Here is a 24,021-nt window from a genome sequence, read left to right as displayed (position 1 = left end):
TGTCACAGTATAAGGCTGAATGATTTTCCAGATTCTGCCATAACTGGTAAGATATAGCTCGTAAAACTCTCCAAATATTAAAAACATTGAGTCTATTGACCAGTTTGCTTTTGTCCAGATACTGGAGAGACAGTACCCTACATAGCAGACAAAACACACTGTCATCAACTGGGAAATAGCATTTCTATCACAAAATAATGTTACCTAATAAAAGAGAAAGATGCAAATTGACCATGCTCTGCAACATCCACCAGCCAATCAGGAGTATGCAAATTAACCCAACAAAGATGGACGTTAATTTGCATACATGGATGAGGAGTGGCTTGGAGGGGCAGAACATCTGCTGTGAGGGGAAGGGGGGCAGTGGAGGGAACTATAGGAGTGGTGCTCTGGACAGAAGTGAGGACTTGCCAGCTCCCGGGTGGGCGGGGATCGGGGTGTGCTGGCTCCATGGTGGTTGGGAGTGAAGCCAGGGGAAGGAAGGCCGATTCTTTCATGAATATCGTGCAACGGGCCTCTAGTAAGTTAATACATTAGCTTACATATCACTCTTAAGGTATTTGAGCTTGATCCTTCCTGGGTAAACTAATAATGAATTTCTGAGCTACAGACCAGATACCCAAGGCTAGAGAAAATCCTCCAAAATAGTTCATTCTGGAGGAAGTATAAGGCTGTAAAGTGTAGGGCCAGCCTAACTTAAAAACAAGTACAAATCAGAAAACAACTATTCATGCCAAGTGCTAAATTATTTTACACATATTAACATAATCTTATTTCTTACTTATATTTTCCAATGACATTAATATGGTAATACTTATTCGAAAGTTAACACTTTTTTAAACATGAGAAAAATAAAAACCAAACATGATAAGGAACTTCCTGGGGAAGAGGAATGGGAGCAAGTCACATGAGTTATAGTAGAGCTATAAATGGGATAAGAACCCAGTGTCACTTAACTATTTTGTCCAAGTGTGTCCTCAATCTCTGGGTCAATTAACAAGTTGGTTAACATATCCACCCGATGAAGGATTTAAACATATGCAGAATAATCATATTCCCTATTTACCTCTACAGAAATCAGGACTTACACATTCTTCCCACTGATGATTATAAAAACTGGACAAATGGGGTCTAAATGTTTTGCCACTATTAGCTATGTGGCCTTGGCCAAGCTACTTATTCTAAGCCTATATTTTCATGTGCAAAATTCACATTAATGAAACAAAGGAAATACTTAGTAAAGTGCCCAGCACAAAGGAGGTGCTTAGTAAAAGATCAGAAACCTATAAAATCATCTAATCTGATTCCCCTTATTTTACAGATGAGAAAACAGATTAGTAACTTGGTTAATGTCCTTTTCTTCATTCACTTTTTCAATGGTATTTGAAACTACAATTTATATTTCCTAAAGCTCCTTCTTCCCTTGACTTCAGTGGTATTCTACTTTCTACTGGCTTTCCTTTTGTTTTTAGTCTCCTTTTCCATTACTGTAACATATCAGTCTGCTTTAGGGATCTACCTTTAGCGCTTTCCTATTCCTTTGCTTATTGCTTCATCCTCATTACATAACTTCAACTAACCACTTCTTAATGATAAATCCTAAATATTTCTAGTCCAGGTTTTTTCCTCAGTGCCAAATCTTTATATCCAAAAAGCCCTAAATTAACCTATTCAAAAAGAAACTCACCCTTTTCTAACTGGCTTTCATTTATATTAAGTGTACATTTAATAAATGGTATCAACCTCCAATCCATCTGCCAAACCAGGATTTTTTATCTGTCCCTTATGCTCCTCTCTTACAAATCCTATAATCCATTTAGTCACCAGATTCTGTTGATTCTATCTCATCCTCAAATTTGTTTCCTCTCTCCAGTCCCACTATCACTACCTTATTTAGCCCTTCATATTTGGTCTATATTACTGCAGTAGATTTATGATAGATCTCTCTCTCTCTCTGATTGCCTTTGCCTGGACTGCTCTTCCAATTCTGACCTGGCTAGCTCTTTTTCCTTAGAACACACTTCTTTATACAGAATCTCCAGGAATGTTTCTTTCATAGCATTGACTCAGAACTATAAATACATGTTTACTTTTCTGCCTCCTTCATTAAGCAATGAGCAATTTGAAGGCAGACATTTCTTTGTCCTCTGCATTTCTAGAACTTAGCATAGTGCTTGGATTTTAGTAGGCTCTTGATAAATAATTATGAATAAATAAAGGAATGAATAAAATGAAATGAATAAGAAGTTAGAAGTTGTTAAAACTCTATATCATTTAATTTTACATACTGCTAAGATAAATATTTTCTTACTTTTAAATACTTTTTTTTAAATATATTTTTTATTGATTTTATACAGAGAGGAAGGGAGAGAGATAGTTAGAAACATCGATGAGAGAGAGTCATCGATCAGCTGCCTCCTGCACACCCCCCATTGGGGATATGCCCGCAACCAAGGTACATGCCCTTGACCGGAATCGAACCCGGGACCCTTTAGTCCCCAAGCCAACGCCCTATCCATTGAGCCAAACCGGTCCCGGCACTTTTAAATACTTTTATTAAAAATATCTAAACTGAAAAAAAGTCACATATTAGCCATAACAGACCACTGCATATCCATAAGAGTGGATATGGAAAGTAACTTATAATAATCTAGGCACTACATAAACATGAGGTATTATATTGTGCTTTTGTACCGAAGTTATTAATATACAGGTTTTAATCAAATTGACAACTCATATGTGTTCACAATGATTACACTTTGCTAAGGTATTTCAGGTAGTCACCAAGAGAGGGAAATAATATTGTTTTAAACAACTAAAGAATGGGATCTATTTTTAGTTTAGAATAGATGTTATGAAGCTAGGTTAATAAATTGTTTTCTGGCAATTTAGGAAATGTTGGTGAAAATGCCTTCACAATATATATAAGAATAAATATAAATGAACACATACACAAAGATGCAGGGGACAGCAAGCTATGACCTACAGCCCATTTTTATATGGCCCAGGTATGTTTTTTATATCTTTAAGGATTGTGTGTGTGTGTGTGTGTGTATGTGTGTGTGTTTAAAGAAAACAAATACTATACAACAGAGGGTATATGTAGCATGCAAAGCCAAAAATATTTAATATCTGGTCTTTACAAAAGTGTTTGCTGACCCGTTATATATAACATTTCCTAGGCAGAAAATCCATAAGCTTTCATCAAATTTTCTAAAAAGGGTCTTTTTTCCCACCCCACCCTCTAACATGGTTAAGAATCACTGGAATGAATGGGGGCCCTTTTACATTTAGCTATCCAATTAATGTATTCTCTATGTTTTTGCTGCAAGGTAATAAAGCAATGGTAGAACCTAGAATAATATAACTTTAGTTTACTTATTCTAGATTTTGCCATATAAAATGCCTTAAATATCACACTAGTCAATTTAAAATAACATGCAAATTATTTAGAATCAGCTTGTAAATTTTCAAATCCATTAGTGTCTTCTTACCTGAAGTCCTTTTATAAAGTTCTGTATTGAGAAATCATAATATAAAAAGATGCTGGTCAGAATCTGTAATACTTTTTCACTTAGGTTAAAGGGAAATTGAGTTGTAAGAAGTAGCTGAAAGAGATAAATGGGGGACAGGACTCAGTATATTAACTATACTCCTTGTTAGTCTTTATTCTTATAAATATCAAGTATAAAAATAATTAGGCAAAGATTGAGACTATGACACAGTAACTATGAGAGCTATAATAATAGCTAGGTTTTTAGGTTAAACATCAACTACAATTTTAAATTAATTAATTTATACAACAATAACAAAAAGGAGCTGTTCGTACCACACATTCAGAATCAAAGATGTCTATCACCTCCTATCCAATTCCTCATTTTATAAAATACTGCCTATCAAATATATAACTCCCTTTCTCCCACCAGAAGCCATTGAAACTACAAGCTACTGGTTATCTGATTTTTTTTCTCATCCCTACTGATACACTTTATGTACTATTAGATGAGAAGCCCCAAATTAACACGTCTAATTAAAAAATATAAAATAGCTGAATTTTTATTATCTTGCTCATTTTCTTTTTTTTTTTTTAAATATATATTTTATTGATTTTATACAGAGAGGAAGGGAGAGAGATAGAGAGTTAGAAACATCGATGAGAGAGTCATCGATCAGCTGCCTCTTGCACACCCCCCACCAGGGATATGCCCGCAACCAAGGTACATGCCCTTGACCGGAATCGAACCCGGGACCCTTCAGTCCCCAAGCCGACGCTCTATCCATTGAGCCAAACCGGTCCCGGCATCTTGCTCATTTTCTATGGCCTATAGTAAAGATTTTACATCTGAAAATGAAGTCATACTAGATTTCAAAAAATGTTTTAATAATTTATCTTTATTGTAGAAAGTATTACAGATGTCTCCTTTCTCCCTCCCTCACTGGCTGCCTCCATCCCACTCCTGCCTCTCCCTAGGTCTAGGCTTTTTAAACAGAAACATGGTCATAGAAGGCTAACTGAACTTGACTACAACCAAGTGATTTAAAAAACTATAGCTGGAAAAATTTTCCCTAGAGTGTCAGCAAACCAATGGATATCACCTTTATGGGAAAAACTGTAGAAGTGGTTATTAAATAAATGGAAGATTATCATTAGTTTACCTTACACAAGCAACATAAAGCACATCTTAAGGGAGCTGAATCTAGCAACAATTTGTGGAAGGTCAATACTAAAGAAGTCTATTTCTATTTAGGTAGAAGTATAGAGCTATGGTCTGGGAAAACATTAGTATTTATTTTCAGTCAAGAGCAGCATGATAAGAAAGAGTCCACTAAAAACTCCAAATCATTTCATATTAAATGTAAGAGTCAAAACATTGTTACTGTTACCAGGAAGACATTAAATTCTGTAAAAATTTATTTTTAAAACCAATTTTCCATTGAGTAATAACTGATTGATAGCTATAGATTGATAGATATCATTTTTTCATAAATCTTAACGTTTTTTATCTCAAGAAACAATACTATATCACAGAATCATTAAATAAAAATGTTAAAATATGTGAAGGAATATGTTCAATATCATACTCTGAAGAGATGCAGAAATTTATCACTAACATTTATATTTATAATTTATTCTTGGCAATTTTCTTTCATCCTATTTCACTGATAAATTTTTTTTAATTTTACCTTATCAATTACTGTAGTCAGGTGCTCCTTGCAAGACAAAGATTGGAATATTTCTATACACAACAGAGATGATACTGCATGAGGAAGCAAACGATGGATGATAACAGGAGATGTGGCAATTCCAAAAATGAGTATTAGTGGAAATTCATGTAGATGCTGACTAGTTTAAAAAAAAAAAAAAATACAGAAGTGGGATTTCTTTAGCAAATATATTTCAATATATTGTTTTTCAAAATAAGGCCTTTATTTTTATGCTTACTTTATAAGACACTGGTAAGGAATATCATTCTAGATACTAAAATTTGCAAGACCACTCATTTTCCTGTTAAATAACATTAAAATAGTTATTGACCAGGCATTCTAGCTCTGAAATCAAGCTATTAATGGTTTCCCTCATTTTATCAATGAGAACACAGAAGTCCAGAGAGATCAAGTGCTTCCCTCTACAGTTACACAATCTCAAGTGTTAGAAGAGTGTAAGATAACATACAATTTAACCTCTCACCCAAAATTTGAGTCCCACTAACAGTCTTCCTCAGAGTTAGTTATCCAGCCTACGCTTTAAGAGTTCAGTGACATGGCCAAAACCAGTTTGGCTCAGTGGATAGAGCGTCAGCCTGCAGACTGAAAGGTCCCAGGTTCGATTCTGGTCAAGGGCATGTACCTTGGTTGCAGGCACATCCCCGGTAGGGGGTGTGCAAGAGGCAGCTGACCGATGTTTTTCTATCATCTATGTTTCTAACTCTCTGTCCCTCTCTCTTCCTCTCTGTAAAAAATCAATAAAATATATTAAAAACAAAAACAAAAAAAGAGTTCAGTGACATGAAGATCACTTATTTTCAAGGTACCTTATTCTACTTATGGATATTTCTAACAGACACAGTTCGAAGACATTACTAAAATATGTTATATCCTTTCCTCGCATCTTTAACTCAAACTTATTTAATATGATTGATTCTTAGTATTACCAACAGGAACACAAATGACTTCCCCAGAGTAAAACAGTTCTTTCCTTGAGAGTTACTGTAGGTTGGTTCTGTGTAACAAGGCTGATGATCTTGCTTGCTCCCTCCTGTTAGCTATTGCTTTTCATAGTATAGCTGTATACAGTTCTACCACCATACGAGTACTGCATGGACTCTGTTGCTGTTTTAAGTTCTTTTTCCTTACCTTTGATGGTAAAAGTAGTCACAAGTCTGAGCTTCAAAAAAGAGCTTTTCCACCACTATTCTATACTGTACATTTTTTCCAATATATTACGCTATTCAGTACTATTAGCATTAAGAAAAGTCTTAGTATCTAGAAATCTTAGTTTCAGTGGGGAAAAAAGACACTATCAAAATAGGAATAAGTATTTTAGTAAATTAAACACATGTAGCCTTGACTATTAAGCAAGTTAACATATAGGAAACAAAATAAATTATACTTTAAAAAATGTACCACGGGTAATGCATGCTAATATATTGGATTTTAAAAGAGTTAAATCTCACAGGATTGCCTTAAAGATCCAATGAGATCATGAAAGCAGATTCTCACTAGATAGCCTATCTAATAAAAGAGTAATATGCAAATTAACCATCATTGTGCTATACCCACAAGCCACGCCCACATACCATGCCCACATACCACACCCAATATCCAAATATATTTGGATATTCAGGAGTGAATATCCAAATAAACCTAACCAAGATGGTATGGCCACAGAGAGCAGGAGGGAGGCTTGGGATTCCCAGGCGATGGAGGAAGCCAAGCTTTCCGCCTGTCCTTGCCGGCCTAGGCTTCCACTCAAGGATACAAAGTTTCAATGATTGAAGATACATAAATCCAAACAGAAATGGTGGCAGCCAAGGAGCTGGAAAGAGCTAATGTTTGGTTTAGGCTAAGGTTGCCCCCAGCGATGGAGGAAGCCAAGCTTTCCGCACACTCTGGCCAGCCCAGGCCTCCACTTAAGGCTACAAAGTTTCAATTATAGGAGATAAATAAACCCCAGGTACCAGGTCCTCCAGATACCCCACACCCCAAGGGAACCCCCACCTTGATCCAGGACACCCTTCAGGGAAAACCAGCTAGCCCCCAACCATGCACCAGGCCTCTAACCTATCTAATAAAAGAGTAATATGCAGATTGACCATCACACCAACACATATGATGGCTCCCCCCCATGTGGTCAAAGATCCTGCCCCCATATGGACATAAGATGGCCACCAGGGGAGGGGAGTTGGGAGGGACCAGGCCTGCAAGCAAGAGCAGTTAGGGGCGCTCAAGCCAGCAGGGGAGGGCAGTTAGGGGTGACCAAGCTGGCAGAGGAGGGAAGTTGAGGGCGACCAGGCCTGCAGGGAAGGGCAGTTGGGAAGGACCAAGGCCTACAGCAGAGAGCAGTTGGGGGTGACCAGGCCTGCAAAGGAGGGTAGTTAGGGGTGACCAGGCCTGCAGTGGAGGAAAGTTAGGGGCAAGCAGGCTGGCAGGGAGCAGTTAGGCAACAATCAGGCTGGCAGGGGAGTGGTTAGGATGTGATCAGGCTGGCAGTCTTTGAACATTCAATCATAAGAAATTTGAAATCATCTTGCTTTCCATACTTTTAGTATTAAAATAAAGATTAAATTGCCATTCATTTTCTCTGGAAAAGGTTGTTTATTAAGTTAAACATGGTATATTTTCTCAGTAAAAGAAATTTTATGCAAAAATCAGGTGATACAACATCTACCTGCTGATAATTATGAAGTCTTGGAGTACTTTTGTGGTGAAGCTTTCCATATCCTTTAAGATAAGCACAACAGGAGGAGATTGCCATTGGCTAGAAGTCCTCTTTTTCCGTGGCTTTCCTTGGTCTGTCTTCTTTCAAGCCATTGTGGAAAGAAGAAATTAAAAGGTAAGCCTTACCAATCAAACAAAGCTATACCTATAGATCTTTCTCCCTTTGTATTTCACAGTAACAGTGTGTGTGTTTTTTATTTCTCCCACATATTAAATAGAAACTCATTCCAACATTTATTAGTAGAATCTTTCCATTTGACATGGGAATAATAACCAAGAAGAAAAAGGTCTAGTAAAATCTATAACTCATAATATTTATATTTATTTTTTCTGCTATGTGAAAAAATGAACAAAAAGCAAAGGGAGAAGAGAACATTCTCTATACAATTTATTTTTCTGTTGGTAGAATGTCATATTTTCCTTTGCTTTAAGGTGAGAATAAGTATTTTTTTATTAGAATACACATAATGAATAGCCTAGCTCCACTACTGTAAAATTCAAGTAGAAAAGCATCTTAAATTATCATCTAGTCCAATCCCAATCTTTTAAATTGCAGATAGCATTGAATTTCTACAAAATCTAAAATTCTGGCCTTGGCCATTGAGGCTCAGTTTGTTAAGAGTTTTATCCCGTGCACTGAAAGGTTGTGAGGTAGATTTCTGGTTAGAGCACATACATAAGTTTCAGGTTCAATCCTCAGTGGGTGCATTCAGAAGGCAACCGAACAATGTTTCTCTCATACATCGATGCTTCTCTCTATTTCCCTCCCTTCCTCTCTCCCAACCTCCCCTTAAACACATGCAGGAGGCACCCAATCGATGTGTTTCTCTCACATCAATGTTTCTGCCTCTCCCCTTCCCTTCCACTTTCTCTAAAAATCAACAAAAAAAATATCCTTAAGTAAGGATTAATAACCACAACAAAAAAATCTGAAACTCTGAATCAAATTAAGATACTGCAGTAAGCATTAGACCCAATTTGGTATCTACATATTATAAAAGAAACCTTCACTTAGGATGACTTCAGCAAATACATTCATAAAAAAATGTCAATAAAGTATTTTTTCCATACTACCTGGCTACACAGCATCATAAATTAAGGCTATATTTTTATGGTATAGTTACCCATGAATCACCTAAGTTATTCATTTTCACCAGAGACTAACATGGTAGAATGAAATTTCTTTTATTTATCTGTTTGTTGAATATACTTTACTTAGAGAGCATTTACTCCCCAAGAATTCTAAATATGGAACAAATTAAAATTCTTAAAATATATATACCTATGGCTATTTCTCATCGCACTAAGTTGATAATAGATACTGACAGCATGGTTCTACTGCACAAATATTTCCCCAAAAGCAAATATTGAGGAACCTATGAGATAATATATTAACTAACACTAGAGGACCGGTGCACAAAATTTGTGCACTGAGGGAGGGTGGTGTCCCTCAGCCCAGCCTGTACCCTCTCCAATCTGGGACCCCTCTGGGGATGTCCTAAACCAGCAGTCAAACATCCCTCTCACAATTCAGGACTGCTGGCTCCTAACCACTCACCTGCCTGGCTGCCTGACTGCCCCTAACCACTCTGCCTACCAGCCTTATTGACACCTAACCACTCCCCTGCAGGCATGATTGACACCTAACTGCTCCCCTGCCAGCCCAATCACCGCCAACTGCCCTCCCCTGCTGGCCTCTTGTGATGATGTGGAGGTGGCCATCTTGTGACATGGGGACATGAGGGTCAATTTGCATATTACCTCTTTATTATATAAGATTTAGACATTGTTACAGAGATAAAATCTACAGCAGAACCAATTCCAAATGCTGTTTTTGTTACTAGATGACATTCTCCCACAAATAAAATGGCCTTGTAGGAACCTCAACTTTTACCAGGAATTAGGCTGCATACTAATAAAAGAAGCTACTATTAAATTAACAGCTAGTGCTACAGAAGCATATCCTTATTAGGACAAAACAGTACCATGTTTAGCCGAAACCGGTTTGGCTCAGTGGTAGAGCATCGGTCTGTGGACTGAAAGGTCCCGGGTTCGATTCCAGTCAAGGGCATGTGCCTTGGTTGCGGGCATATCCCCAGTAGGGGGTGTGCAAGAGGCAGCTGATCAATGACTCTCATCGATGTTTCTAACTCTCTCTACCCCTCTCCCTTCCTCTCTGTAAAAAACCAATAAAATATATTTTTTTTAAAAATAGTTCTATGTTTAATGTAATCCCAAGCCTCTTCAATCATATGCCAATTTCCTGGGAGAAAGTTATCAGTGTACATTTACCTGTGTGACATTCATATACCAACTGGAAAGAGAATCCATTGAACAATGTGTCTTTTTCTGGATATCTTTTTCCTCTTCTTTGGATTCCACATCTACATGGCAGTCCATCAACTGTGAGAACAGCTTTTGCAAAAAATGTTTTATATCTGCAGTAGATAAAAGGTAAGAAAGTTTCTCTCTCCTTAAAGCAAATCTAAAACAACTGAAACATCTTGATCAATAGATTTACATTATTTGAGTAGAATGTGTTTTCCATACTTAACATTAAATAGCATAACATTTAGCATGTTAACTATTAGTGTTCATTAGTATTCTCTCCTTAATATTGAAATTTCATTAATTGAGACTAACACTAGGCCAAAGTTTACTTGTGTTGTCAATAATAAAAGTGTTATCTAAATAAATGTATTAACTATGAAAACTATTAATTACATTAGGAATAATATATATTTAAATTACTTCTGGACAGCAAAATGTTTTTGTTTTTGTTTTTTTTTAAGTATATTTTATTGATTTTTTTTTTTTTTTTTTTTTTACAGAGAGGAAGGGAGAGAGATAGAGAGCTAGAAACGTTGATGAGAGAGAAACATCGACCAGCTGCCTCTTGCACACCCCCTACCGGGGATGTGCCTGCAACCAATGTACATGCCCCAGACCGGAATCGAACCTGGGACCCTTCAGTCCGCAGACTGATGGCTACCACTGAGCCAAACCGGTTTCGGCAGCAAATGTTTTTAAAGACCCTAGAAAGATCAAAAGTGTTATTTACATAAGCTATTTTACTGATTACAAATCTTCCTTAAAGTCATTTTTTAAGATGTCCTAAAAGCTTTTACTTCATTACAATCAATTTATGAATATGAAAGTAATATAAAGCACATAAGCACATCAGTCTAAATCTAAGCACATTTTACTCTTAGTGTCTGCATCCTTTATGATTTATTTAAAGGCTTCAGATATCCAAGGTAAGCCCTGTCAATGGACCATTTTTACCAATGGTGGCCTTTCTAAATGGAACAATAAGATGATTTGAGCATATAAATACGAGCCTATGTAGTCTATTCTCTTTTGGGCTAAGTAAGAACTCCCAATTCCTCAATTCTTAGCTCTCTGTCCCAAACATTCCAACTTGAAATGCCTGGACTATTACTGGCAGTGAAGCTATATGGCAGGAGTAGGCTGGAATAGTGTCAAAGATGCCTCCAACTTGGGAGGCACTAAACTTCACCCTGACAAAATATAGTACCGTACTCTTCCCACAAATAAAAAGGAATGAAGAAAGTTTGAGAGACACAAACAGACATATATGGAGAGATACACAAAGAAAGATGGAGAGACAAGGGCCGAAGAAATTGATAAGATCTCACCAAGGTTATTAAAGCATTTATACTTTACCTGGACAGTCTCTAGCTTGCAATTTAACTACATATGGAGTGACATTATTCTGAATGGCTTCTGTTAGACTTCTGAATGTAAATTCATGATCTGTTACATTCACACCTATGGGATTACACATCATATTACATCATCATTTTTATTATTAATAATTTAACATGTCAAGTGAATTGCTAAGTAAAAGTAACTTTACATGATTAATAAAACAACACACTGCATAATGAAGAAATCTCCAATAATACTAGCTATCTAGAGGCACACACTATACTTATTTGTTAGGAAAGATATTTAGCACAATTTCTCTTTAAAATAAAAATTACTGGGGATGTGTAGTTGACCCTTGAAAACATCTTAGGAACATTTTGAAAACATTTCATTTCTTTGTCACATTCATTAAGAGCTCTTTAAAATAATTACTCAAAAATAAAGACTATGGATTCCAGTCTTACTGTGACCATCACTTAACACCCGAGGAGAATTCAACCAGTAATATTATTTATGATCACAGTAATAAATATAATAGGTAAAGTGTACACTAAACTGATTTCTAAGAAAGAGTTTAAAACAAAATTATAGTTTTTGGTCCTTTAGGTATTTACTAAATTCTGATTCTCATTTCCACACATCAGAATTTTAGTGCTATGCATTAAGTTATCAGAATTCAGTGAAAACTTCCCACTACTTTGAAAAAAATTCTATTAGCTGGTAATTTCCCTAAGGTCCCAATGTGTGCTTTCTAGAAAGAGCTTTGGCACTTGGGCAGATGCCAGCAGCAGACATCCTGAAACTACTTGAGGCTTGCTACTATAAACCTTCAATTGCTTGCAAGAAAGATTCAGAATCATCCAGACCACCAATAGTCAACATTTTTTTCTTAGGAGAGGCAACAAACAAAGCTGTTGGCAGGATATTTTTAAACAGACATACACTAAAAGAAATAAGTAAATAGACATATACCTTAGAGAAAATAGAAACTGTGCAATGTGCTTAAGTAACTTTGAGTACAGATTTTTTTTAAGTGTCAAAGTGATATTTCTAGCATGCATTTCGGTCTATGTTTATGATACTACATCTCTGAACAAATTTAGTTTAGTAAAGCACTGGCTTATCTTGTCTGACTGACTTTGTAAGCTATTTAATACTATGTTCCTTAAGATAACGCACTTGTCTATTGGAAACAAGATAATCAGTGTCTTTAACTGGAAAAAGTTCTCCTCAAACTACTGACTTTCAAACACATGATTTCCATTAGCTTCTTTTCTCCTTTTGGCATTAGGCAGAGAAGGGATTTAAACAGTGCTCTCACAACAATCTGTCAGGCCATCCCTCTTGATCCTGTTTCTCCCACTCCAATTACTATAACATGGCAATAGAGAAAGAAAGCACCCAACAAACAGTTCAAGCCAGCCATCACTGGGCTTCAGTTTTTCATCCATAATGGAAGGGGTTTTCAAATTAATTGGCAGGTTGCACTGAAAAGCTGATCCACAGCATTTTAAAATCATTCCACAAAGTCTTATTACTCAGAGTGGTCCTGGGATCAGTAGTATGGGCATTGAATAGAGGCCTATTAGAAATGCAGCATTTTAGGCCCTGCCCCAGACTTATTAGTAAAATTTTGCATTTACTAAGATCCCCTAGTAGTTATTTTTAGGAACATGAAAGTTTGAGAAGTACTGCCCTGAATATTAGGTAGATAATTAACAGTATTAGACAGTACGCTTTAAACAAAATGAAAAGAAAAAAAACCTACTAATATTTCAAAGAAAATTTTTCCATTACCTGCAAGCCAGATGTTTGGTTAAGACTGAATGTTAATTATAGAAATTTAAATAACTAAGAAATTTACAGCCTGTAGTCTGAAGCAGTTTATATATAATTCATCCAAAATTCTTTTAAACAATTACAATTAATACAATATTATGAAACAATCAAATATTTAAATAAAATAAGGAAATAAGGAAATAAAATTAAAGTCATAGAATAAATGCACTGAAGAAATGATAAAAAGATATAAAAATAAACTATCTTAATACACTACTGGTTTCTTTATTACCAAATTCAAACCTCATCCACTTTCCTAATATAACTAAAGGAAAGAGTAACATATATATTTCCCCTTCATTTTTAAAAAAATATATATTTTATTGATTTTTAGCAGAGAGAAAGGGAGAAAGAGAGAGAGCTAGAAACATCGATGAGAGAGAAACATCGACCAGCTGCCTCTTGCACATCCCCTACTGGGGATGCCTCTTGCGCCCGCAACCCATGTGCATGCCCTTGACTGGAATCGAACCTGGAACCTTTCAGTCCGCAGACCAACGCTCTACCACTGAGCCAAACCAGCTTCGGCTTCCCTTGATTTTTTCAGACAGAAAGTTGATGAGGGTACTAGCTAACCCAAATAAATTTCTTCTAATTTATAGATGTATGATCAGTATAAAGAGCTTTTATTGGTTTTGAAATTATACCTAACAAAATTGTTTTAATTCTGAAAATGAGACAAAACAGGTTTAACAGAACAGATTATTCCCCACTATTCTCAAAAACAGAGCCACCAATTTTAAAAAACAACAAACCTGTACATACCTAGAATAAGAGCAGCAGTTGGGATTTCTCTTAGTTTTATTTGACAACCCCAGTCTCTTGAATTCTTCTGGAATCCAGAATGAGACTTTTGTAGAAATTTGATTAGACTGTCAAACAGGTTTTTATTTAATTCCTCTTGCATTTTCTACACAGAACACACAAAATTTTACAGATTATAATTAGCAATAATCTGATGTGTCTTTCAAAATTTGGGAAAGAAAACTGTCATGAATTCGATTCCAAAGATTACATGTAAAATTACAATCATGATGAAAAAAAATGTGTTGTTTTTTTTTAAATTTCCAATGATTAGGGCTTTGGATCCCCTCATTAAAGAGTCTCATTTAATCATTCAACAAACACTGACTAAACACCTTACAAATAAAAGAGAGTCCCTACCTTAAAAAATGTAAAGAAATTGAACAAGAATGCTTAAAATGAAAATACATTGTGTAGAGTGCTATGACAATATAGGAATAAAGAGTAGGATATATCTGAGCCAAAGCAGGTGATAGAGTTGGTGATGGTAGGTAAAGGAAGTTTGAATGAATGAACAGTAAAGGAGGCAAGGAAGGAAGAAAGCACCAAACAACTGAAGAGCCACGGATATAGCTAAGCATAAAGAACATGAAAAGTGGAAGGGAATGAGATTGGACAAATAAGCAAAGAGCCAGACCAAGAAAAAATATATTAGATGTTAAAGAGTTTAGATTTTATCCTGTAGGTTGAACCACTGAAGACATCTGAAGTAGAGATATGATTAAATCTGGATTAGAGTTAATCTGACAGCACTGTGAAGGCAGTTGGCCCCAGAGCTGGAAAACCCCTGTTGCAGGACCTAAGACTGTATCTGCATGAAAGGAAGACTTTCTAATTTGGCCAATAGTGCCACAGAAACTAGCGGCAGATCTGAAGGGTTTTACACTAAAGGGTCAGTTAAGAGGATATTATGACAATCAGGTAAAGAAATAATGAGAACCTAAATTGGAAACCACAAACTCAAATATCTTCAAGGGTCACATGGAATACATGAATGAGCAAAGCCACTATGTGTAAAGCAATAAAGTGTGGTGGGAAGCAATAATTAACTGAAAAGCACATAACTGCCCCAAAGGCATTAAAAAATAATAAGAAGACTTGTGCAGCCACTGTGGAGAACAGTATGGAGTTTCCTAAAAAAACTAAAAATGGAACTCCTATTTGATCCAATGATCCCACTTCTAGGAATATATCCCAAGAAACTAAAAACACCAATCAGAAAGGATATATACACCCCTAGGTTTATAGTGGCACAATTTACAATAGCTAAAATTTGGAAACAGCCTAGGTGCTCATCAGCAGATAAGTGGATTAAAAACTGTGGTACATCTATACAATGGAATACTACACTGTGGTAAAAAAGAAGAAATTCTTACCATTTGCAACAGCATGGATGGAACTGGAGAGCATTATGCTAAGCAAAATAAGCCAGTCACAGAAAGATAAATATCACATGATCTCACTTATTTATGGAATATAATGAACAACATAAACTGATGAACAAAAAATAGATCCAGAGACAGAGAAGCATTGATCAGACCATCAAACCTCAGAGGGAAGGTAGGGGAGGGTGGGAATAAGAGAGAGAGATCAACCAAAGGACTTGCATGCAGGCACATAAGCCTAACCAATGGACACAGACAATAGGGGGGATGAGGGCATGAGTGGGGGGCTGTGGGGGTAATAGGGCAATAAGGACACACATGTAATACTTTAATAAAGAAAAAATATATACAACACTGTGTTGGTTAAAAAAAAAAAAATCTGTTAGCTCTAGAAGAATTAATCTGCTATAGTGGATAAATTTTTCAGAGCTAGAATATAAAGTACATGGTAACTGGATATAGGATGAGAGAATGAAGTTTAGAAAGAGCTTGATTTCTTATTTGCGTAACTGAATGGATAATTTAGACAGTGACAACATTTCAAAACTGTGAGGATGTGTAAAGAGCTCTTTGCCTTAGCAACTATCATTATAAACATAAGTTCCAGTACCTGAAACTATACTTAATACTTGGAACATGAGGGTTTTGATTTTTTTAGGATATACAGATTGTGCTTAACCATATTACCAACATTTCATCAATTCTCTTGTAAACTGGTGGAAAAGAAGAAACAATAAATGTGAGTTTTACAGAATTAGAGAAATGTTATTAAAAAATGTATTCACCTCAGTTTCAGATTTCATCTGCTGCCATATCACCTGATAAGTTTCAAATCGAAGCTTACTGTCCTCAGACTCATTTTTCCCATCATTAAAATACTCCTCTGAAAACACAGAAATAAGTCAGTATCTTTTTTATATAATATATTTATTACTATAATAAAATAGTAATATGCAAATTAACTGACACTCCAACACACAAGATGGCTATCCCCAGGTGGACACAAGATGGCCAGCAGGGGAGGACAGTTGGGAGGGACCAGTCCTGCAAGAGAAGGCAGTTGTGGGCAATAAGGCCAGTAGGGGAAGGCAGTTGGGAGGGACCAGTCCTGCAAGGGAGGGCAGTTGTGGGCGATCAGGCCTGCAAGGGAGGGCAGTCGGGGGCAATCAAGCCTGCAAGGGAGGGCAGTTAGGGGTGACCAGGCTGGCAGAGGAGGGAAGTTGGGAAGGACCCAGGCCTGCTGCGGAGAGCAGTTTGGGGAACCAGGCAGGCAGGGAAGGGCAGTTAGGGGTGACAAGGCCTGCAGGGGAGGGCAGTTAGGAGCATTCAAGCTGGCAGAAGAGAGGTTAGGCATCAATCAGGCTGGCAGGGGAGTGATTAGGGGGTGATCAGGAAGGCAGGCAGGCAGGCAGTTGGGAGCCAACAGTCCTGGATTGTGAGAAAGATGTTCGACTGCCCGTTTAGGCCTGAATTTCATGCACCAGGCATGAAATATATATATATATATATTTGGTGATAGTAACATTGATTATCTTTAATATTTAATTTTATTTATACGTCTTAAATTCTTACTGTTTCTCAGAACTGTTGGAAATTGAAATTGGGACTCAAAACGTTTTTTGTTATTATATGTTTATTTCTAGTCTGCAGCTGCAAGATATGGGGAAAAATAGTTATAGAGATAAAGAACCATTGAACAGACTGTCAAACTATAGCGGGAAGGCAAGGGAGGTTGAGATGGGGGGCTGTAAGAGATCAACTGAAGGACTTGATGCATGCATATAAACATAACCAATGGATACAAGACATAACCCACCCCCACCCCCAACCTCTTTCTCTCTCCACAGAATACTGAGGAGAGTTAGCAATCTTTTCTTAGACAGATGGTGGGCACAATGCAAAACATCTTCCTACTTATTAAGGCAATCTTGTTTCAAGAACAAAAGCCATAAAGTGCTAAATTCTGGATGTTTTCCTCATTTCTGGTCCATCTGTCTTCAAATTAGGGTCAATTCCTCTAAGATTTTCATGTTGGTCTTAGATCAGCACAATGGGAAAAACCTTATATACCTTAAAGTTCATATTATACAACTGTACACATTAGATTTACTAATACTAAAAAGTTTAAACAAATCCTAATAAATTATAGCTGAAATTCAATACAAATGTTCTAAGCAAAAACTCACCTCATATTTTGAAAGTAATAGTTAGACCATGGATTCGAAAATCTGACAGCTTGGGTTTAAACCCAGCTCTGTCACTTACTATAACAACATCATTGAAAATTCTTCATGCCTAAGTATCCCCATTTGAGATGTCCTAACAAAAGTATGCACTCTTGCCAAAACCAGTTTGGCTCAGTGGATAGAGCGTCGCCTTGGGGACTGAAGGGTCCCGGGTTCGATTCCGGTCAAGGGCATGTACCTTGGTTGCGGGCACATCCCCAGTAGGGGGTGTGCAAGAGGCAGCTGATCGATGACTCTCTCTCATCGATGTTTCTAACTTGCTATCTCTCTCCCTTCCTCTCTGAACAAAATCAATAATATACATTTAAAAAAAAAAAAAAAAGTATGCACTCTTGTGACCACCCCCTCAAATCTAGGGAACATTTTTCTCACTTCAAAAAAGTCCCCATTGCCCTTTGTAAGTCAATACCCCTACTTCGCCCCAGAAAACCACTAAGATTTTTAGGACAATCTCTTTTAAAAAATGATGACATATCCTTTGAAGGAAATTTACTTTTCATTTTACCCTTTGTAAGCCATGCTTAGACAAGAGAAGTACTAAATTCAATTAGGGGTAGAAAACTAACAAATTTGATATTAAGACATCATACCTATTGGCACAGAGATCTTTCTCTTCTTGAAGTTTGGCTTAAACACAAAACAGCCCTATAAAAAAAAAAAAAAAAAAAAAAAAAAGGCATAAAGTCAAAGTAGCCAAGGAGCAGATAAATCCATTAACTAAATATTTTATGGATAAGCAGATTTTTTTTAAAAGGGTATTTCTTAAAGTGCTAAGATAGCTCTTTTCTATATGAGTTACAGGAGGAAAATTCTTAAACAATACAAGGACTATCCATTTCTTTCTCTTCCTTCTCATGGGATATTCATCTTTGATTATGTTCTTTGGGACCTGATCTAAGAGACAAAGAAAATAAACTCTGATGAAATTTGAATGCAGAAAAATTCCATTTTTATAAAACTTAGAGAAGAAAGAACATTAGTGGTATCCATTAAAATGAAGATCAAAAAGATATAAAATAGTGATGCTTTCCATCTCAAAAGAAGTATCTGTTATTTAATTAAACTCCAACCATTAGAACCATGATGGGAAATAGATCATTTGGGCTATTGTTTCACCTTTCTTCATCTTATAAATACATATTCATTTATCCATTACAGATTAACTCAAACTCAGCCACTCTAGTTAGAATTACTCCTTCTCCTAAGATCTCACAGGACTTGAATATCTTTATTTTTAATTACTTTCACTCTGCATCATAGTTATTTAGTTTCTCTCTCTAACTAGTTTCTGAGTATTTTCAGAGCACAGATTGCATTTAGTTCATGATCATTTTCCCAATGTTAACATATTCATTAGGCAATCAGTATTTAATCTAATAAAAGAGTAATATGTAAATTGACCATCATTCCAACACACAAGATGGCCGCCCCCATGTGGACACAAGATGGTCACCACAAGATGGCTGGCAGGGGAGGGCAGTTGGGGGCAACCAGGCTGGCAGGGGAGGGCAGTTAGGGATTACTGGGAAAGCAGGGAAGGACAGTTGGGGGGGGAGGGAGGAGACCAGGCTTGCAGGAGAGGGCAATCAGGCTGGCAGGGGAGCAGTTAGGCATCAATGAGGCTGGCAGGGGAGTGGTTAGGGGGTGATCAGACTGGCAGGCAGAAGCAGTTAGGGGCAATCAGGCAGGCAGGCAGGTGAGCGATTGGGAGCCAGCAGTCCTGGATTGTGAGAGAGATCCCAGATTAGAGGATGCAGGCTGTGCTGAGGGACCACCCCGAATTTCGTGCACCGGGCCTCTAGTATAGAATAAATGCTTGCAAAGTAATATCCCTGGTAATTTCCTAGCTACATTTAATTTCATGTTATTATTTGATTAGTGATATATAGTCCCCAGGCTACTGGTCCTATGTTTATTCTCCCAATCCTAAAGCATGGACAGCTTCTTAAGATTGCCATTTCTGTGGAAAATGAAAAAGTAAAAAAAAAATATAGGAGTCCCCCCCAAAAATGTATATACACTTTAATAACTGATAACTCAACTTTGAAAATAAACTGTATATTAATAAACACTGACTTTACAATTAATCAAAGTGTGTATATCTTTTTTTGGGGACACCTGTGTGTCTAGAAAAAGTCATCTCATGACATTTGCACTGCTAAAGACAGCAGTGCAAATATAAAGTGGCCATTTGGATTACAGGATCCAAAGTGAGAATTTTGCCCTATATACTCTTGTATCTGCAGCTAGTGGAACCATTTAAAATACATACATATTTAGAAAAATCATGTGGTATCACAATAAGCTTGTTACTACCTTCTTTCTATTATATATCTATCTGCAATCAGTAAAGGAAAAGGAGCTATGAAGGAGTGAAATACACTATCATGAAGGAATCCTAATGTATGGCAGTGGGAGTAACATGATTAACCACTTTGAACTCCTGATCAAGGGATGGTGTTTGAGATGAAGGAAGAAGTCTAGGAGGACAGCCAACAGCAATATGATAAAAAATAAATAAATAAATAAGAGAGAAGTTTAGATAGGTTGGGGGAAAATAGTCTAAAGATTCTTATTCATGTCAGGGTCCCTTCATAATCATCTCAATACAAGCATTTTGGTGATAAGGCCATAAGAGCTTTCCTGGGGGTGGGGGAGAATTTCACAATTCTGCAAGATATACAAAAATAAGAGGCTTGCCCTGGCTGGGTGGCTCAATTGGTTGGAGCATCCTCCCATACACCAAAAGGTTACAGGTTCAATTCCTGGTCAGGGCACATATCTAGGTTGTGGGTTTGATCCCTGATCAGGGTGGGTATGGGAGGCAACTGATTAATGTCTCTCTTTCACATTGATGTTTCTTTTGCTTTCACACCCTTCCTTTCTCTAGGAACCAATAAAAACATATTCTCCAGTGGGGATTAAAAAAAATAATAATACGAGGATTATGCAACAAAAAGGATCAGAAGGCAGACCATCCAAAATCTATGGAACTACACAACCAGGGCAAAACAAAAACAGTACCAATCCTAATAATTTTTTTAAAAATATAGTAGCAGTTAAATCTCTTCTAGCTTGTACTTAGGAACACAGTTAGTCCTTTGTAAACTTAACCCTAAACTTGTAGCTCCTCCTTGATATATAGTCTTGGAAGGCACTGTGCTCATAATTTTGTTTTAATCAAAATTAAAAATTAGATCCATGGTGTAGTCTTCTTCATTAATCTGGTTTTATACAGAGAAATGTCTTTGGAGCTTCTTCATCTGCATTCTCAGCTTTATCAGACAGCTCAACATTTTTTTTTTTTAATATATTTTATTGATTTTTTACAGAGGAAGAGAGAGAGAGAGCTAGAAACGTCGATGAGAAAGAAACATCGACCAGCTGCCTCTTGCACACCCCCCACCAGGGATGTGCCCGCAACCAATGTACATGCCCTTGACCCGGAATCGTACCCGGGACCCTTCAGTCCACAGACCGACGCTCTACCACTGAGCCAAACCGGCTTCGGCCAGACAGCTCAACTTAAGGAACTTCTAGTTGTACTCATATCACTAAAGGTCTGTCTATAACAGTGCTATCCAATAGGACTTTCAGTAACGAGGGAAATACAAAAATCTGCACTAAGATGTAGTCATATTGAGGGACTAAACTTTTAACTTTATTTTCATTTAAATACCCACATGTGGCTAATGGCTACCACACTGGGCAATAGAGCTCTAAAGTTTATCTTCTTACCAACTATACTATGTCTTGCAGTCCCTGGCCATCTAAGCAGCCAGTATGAGAGAATCTATTATATATGATCTCCTCACACACACTCTTACACTACTTTTCATTAGTTTTCGTAAGACTTCCTTTTCTATTTCTACTTTCTAATTATACAAACTTTTCAATTCCTTTATTAAATATGCCATTTTATTTCTATCTTCTAAACCAAAGAACATATTCTCTTTGCTAACACCCTCCACTCCCCAATCCTTTACCTAACGGCCTCTCAGTTTGTGGTCAGCTCATCTGCGTTTAATGTGTTTCTTCAGCGCAAACACTGAGTCTATTTTGTTAACCCCTGCATCCGGGTACCTCATGGAGTGTTGGGCACAATCACCATTGGAGGAGGACCGAGGACGGGTGACTGGGGCACATCCTCCGGACAGTCGACCTCCACAAACCAGAATTTAGAAATCCTCAGACCTAGCCAAAACACTAAGGCAGGTGGACGTCTTCGCTCCCCAAACACGGTTGGCCTGAACTGGACCTGGAGCCACGACCTCAGCTCCCACCGCCACACCTTCCCCTGCAGTCGGTGCACCTAGGCGCTCGTGCCCTCCGCTTCCTGCCGTCCCCGAGAGGGGATGAGGTTGCGGCGGAGTCTCAGCGGCCGCCCGCCCCCGCGTACCTTGGACACCGAGGAGGTGGCCATGGTCCCGGCGGCAGGATGGACTCCAGAAACTCAGGATTTCCCGCGCTCCTTCGCGGCAGCAGGGCAGAGGTTAGTGACGAGCCACTGGGCTTCTTGATTGGCTGGCATCACCCTGGAGGCGGGCTTCCGGTGCGTGGAGGCGGGGCTTCAGAGGAGGGCGGGGCGTGGTTCCAGCGGGGCTTTAGAGGTTCCGGGACGCTCTACGTGGAAGTAGACATGGCGTGCGGCTTCCGCAGGTCCATCGCCTGTCAGGTACGGTCCCAGGAACGGAGCCCCGCTCCCCCAAAGCCGTGTCACCGCTGCGGGCCAGCCTTCAGGCAGCGGAAGGGCGGGTTCTGAGGAGACCCCGTTTATTTCTGCCGCTCCCTCACCGTCCCCTGGAGATGCTTCAGCTGCTGAGGCAAACCCAGGGGAGGGTCGGGCATGCATGCGGCTCAGCTCAGCTTTCAGGGTGAAAAGTAAACTTGGCAAGGCACGGGCTGCTTCCCTCCAACCTTCCTACCCTACAGCTTTATCGGGTGGGAAAGTCACGGGGGCCATGATTAGACCCCACAGAAATTGACATTGACCTAGTGAAATCAAGAGGCTTTGGTTACAATGAATGATAAAAAAAAGTTCATTCAAAGGTCTTAGGGTTCGTAAACCGAATAGCAGTGCAGTACCCAGAGTGTTCTGAAGAAAGAAAACCTGAGGGTTCTTACAGAAGAAAGGAAGTTCTTGGAAAACAGGTCTGCGTTCTTGCCCTCGGAACTCCTAGGACAGTGTTTCCCAAACTTCTCTCATGATGAGAATCACCTGGTGGAGTGGTTAAACTACAGATTCCTGAATCCCAACTAAGAAGGCCTTCCCTAACTATGGAACTATAGATTCCTGAATCCCAACTAAGAAGTGCTAAACTAGAATTTTTGGGAACATATAGGTAAAATTGTATACTTAACTAGTGCTCTAAGACAGAGCACTAAGTTAAAATATTCTTGGACGTATCAAAAGATTGGGATTCAGGAATCTGTATTTTAACAACTCCACCAGGTGATTCTCATCATGAGAGAAGTTTGGGAAACACTGTCCTAGGATATAGTTAGTCCTGCTTGTTGACAGGGAGGGCACCTGGTGTGTTTCCCTAAGCCACATGTGTCAAACACAAGGCCCGCGGGCCAAATCCAGCCCGCCAGGCCTTGCAATGTGGCCTGCACCGCGCTGTCATCACTGCACTCCGCTGTCAGTTTATGACATTGTCAGTTTATGACTGTTCAGTAAACCATTCGGCCCGCAATTTAGGCTGGATTTTAGATTTTGGCCCCTTCTCTGATTGAGTTCAACACCCCTACCCTAAGCAGTGGTTCTCAAGCCTTGGCTGCAGACTGCAGTCACCTGAGGACCATTAAAAAATGCCCAAGCCCAGGCCCCCGCGTTAGGGGGCAGGGGGGGGAGGGGTGGTCTTTGAAACTCTATCAGATGATTTTGTTGTTCATCCAGGCCTGGTAACTACTAACCAAGGAAGACCCGGAGGCAGAAAGGTGTAGTGCAGTGGTCCCCACACTTCTCTGCACAGTACCATCAGCACAAGAACTTATTAGCATCCTGTTGCTCACATCACATCCTGCGCTAGTTAAATCAGAATATTTGCATCAGTGTTTATTCTAAAGATCCCTGGGTCATTACAAGGTGCGAGCCATTGGTATAGTGATTAAAAATACCAACCATGAGTATATGT

General features: G+C 38.2%; 2 protein-coding genes across 5 annotated transcripts in view; one reads left to right on the top strand and one right to left on the bottom strand.

The window, feature by feature from the left end:
- Positions 1–22,382, bottom strand: part of ORC3 (origin recognition complex subunit 3) — a 51,595-nt gene extending 29,213 nt beyond the window's left edge. For 2 of the 4 annotated variants that reach the window (XM_084890728.1, XM_084890729.1), the window contains exons 1-9: positions 22,284–22,382; positions 18,475–18,529; positions 16,424–16,521; positions 14,215–14,359; positions 11,626–11,730; positions 10,231–10,376; positions 7,889–8,019; positions 5,185–5,344; positions 3,495–3,608 (exon numbers count right to left, since the gene is read on the bottom strand). In XM_084890728.1, coding sequence (XP_084746854.1) covers positions 3,495–3,608; positions 5,185–5,344; positions 7,889–8,019; positions 10,231–10,376; positions 11,626–11,730; positions 14,215–14,359; positions 16,424–16,521; positions 18,475–18,529; positions 22,284–22,307 — 978 coding nt within the window. In that variant the 5' untranslated portion in view covers positions 22,308–22,382. Of the gene's footprint in view, positions 1–3,494; positions 3,609–5,184; positions 5,345–7,888; positions 8,020–10,230; positions 10,377–11,625; positions 11,731–14,214; positions 14,360–16,423; positions 16,522–18,474; positions 18,530–21,967; positions 22,260–22,283 lie in introns of those variants that run through there. The other 2 variants (XM_084890730.1, XM_084890731.1) reach the window with 2 other exon arrangements.
- An 80-nt stretch (positions 22,383–22,462) lies between these two features.
- RARS2 (arginyl-tRNA synthetase 2, mitochondrial) overlaps positions 22,463–24,021 on the top strand; it is a 56,402-nt gene continuing 54,843 nt past the window's right edge. Inside the window, exon 1 of the mRNA XM_084890746.1 lies at positions 22,463–22,559. Within this exon, the coding sequence (XP_084746872.1) occupies positions 22,524–22,559 (36 nt within the window). The 5' untranslated portion in view covers positions 22,463–22,523. The remainder of the gene's footprint in view (positions 22,560–24,021) is intronic.

Source organism: Pipistrellus hanaki (assembly GCF_964339955.1).
Source record: "Pipistrellus hanaki genome assembly, chromosome: 7".
NCBI lineage: Eukaryota > Metazoa > Chordata > Mammalia > Chiroptera > Vespertilionidae > Pipistrellus > Pipistrellus hanaki.
This window is presented reverse-complemented; position numbering and strand designations above follow the sequence as displayed.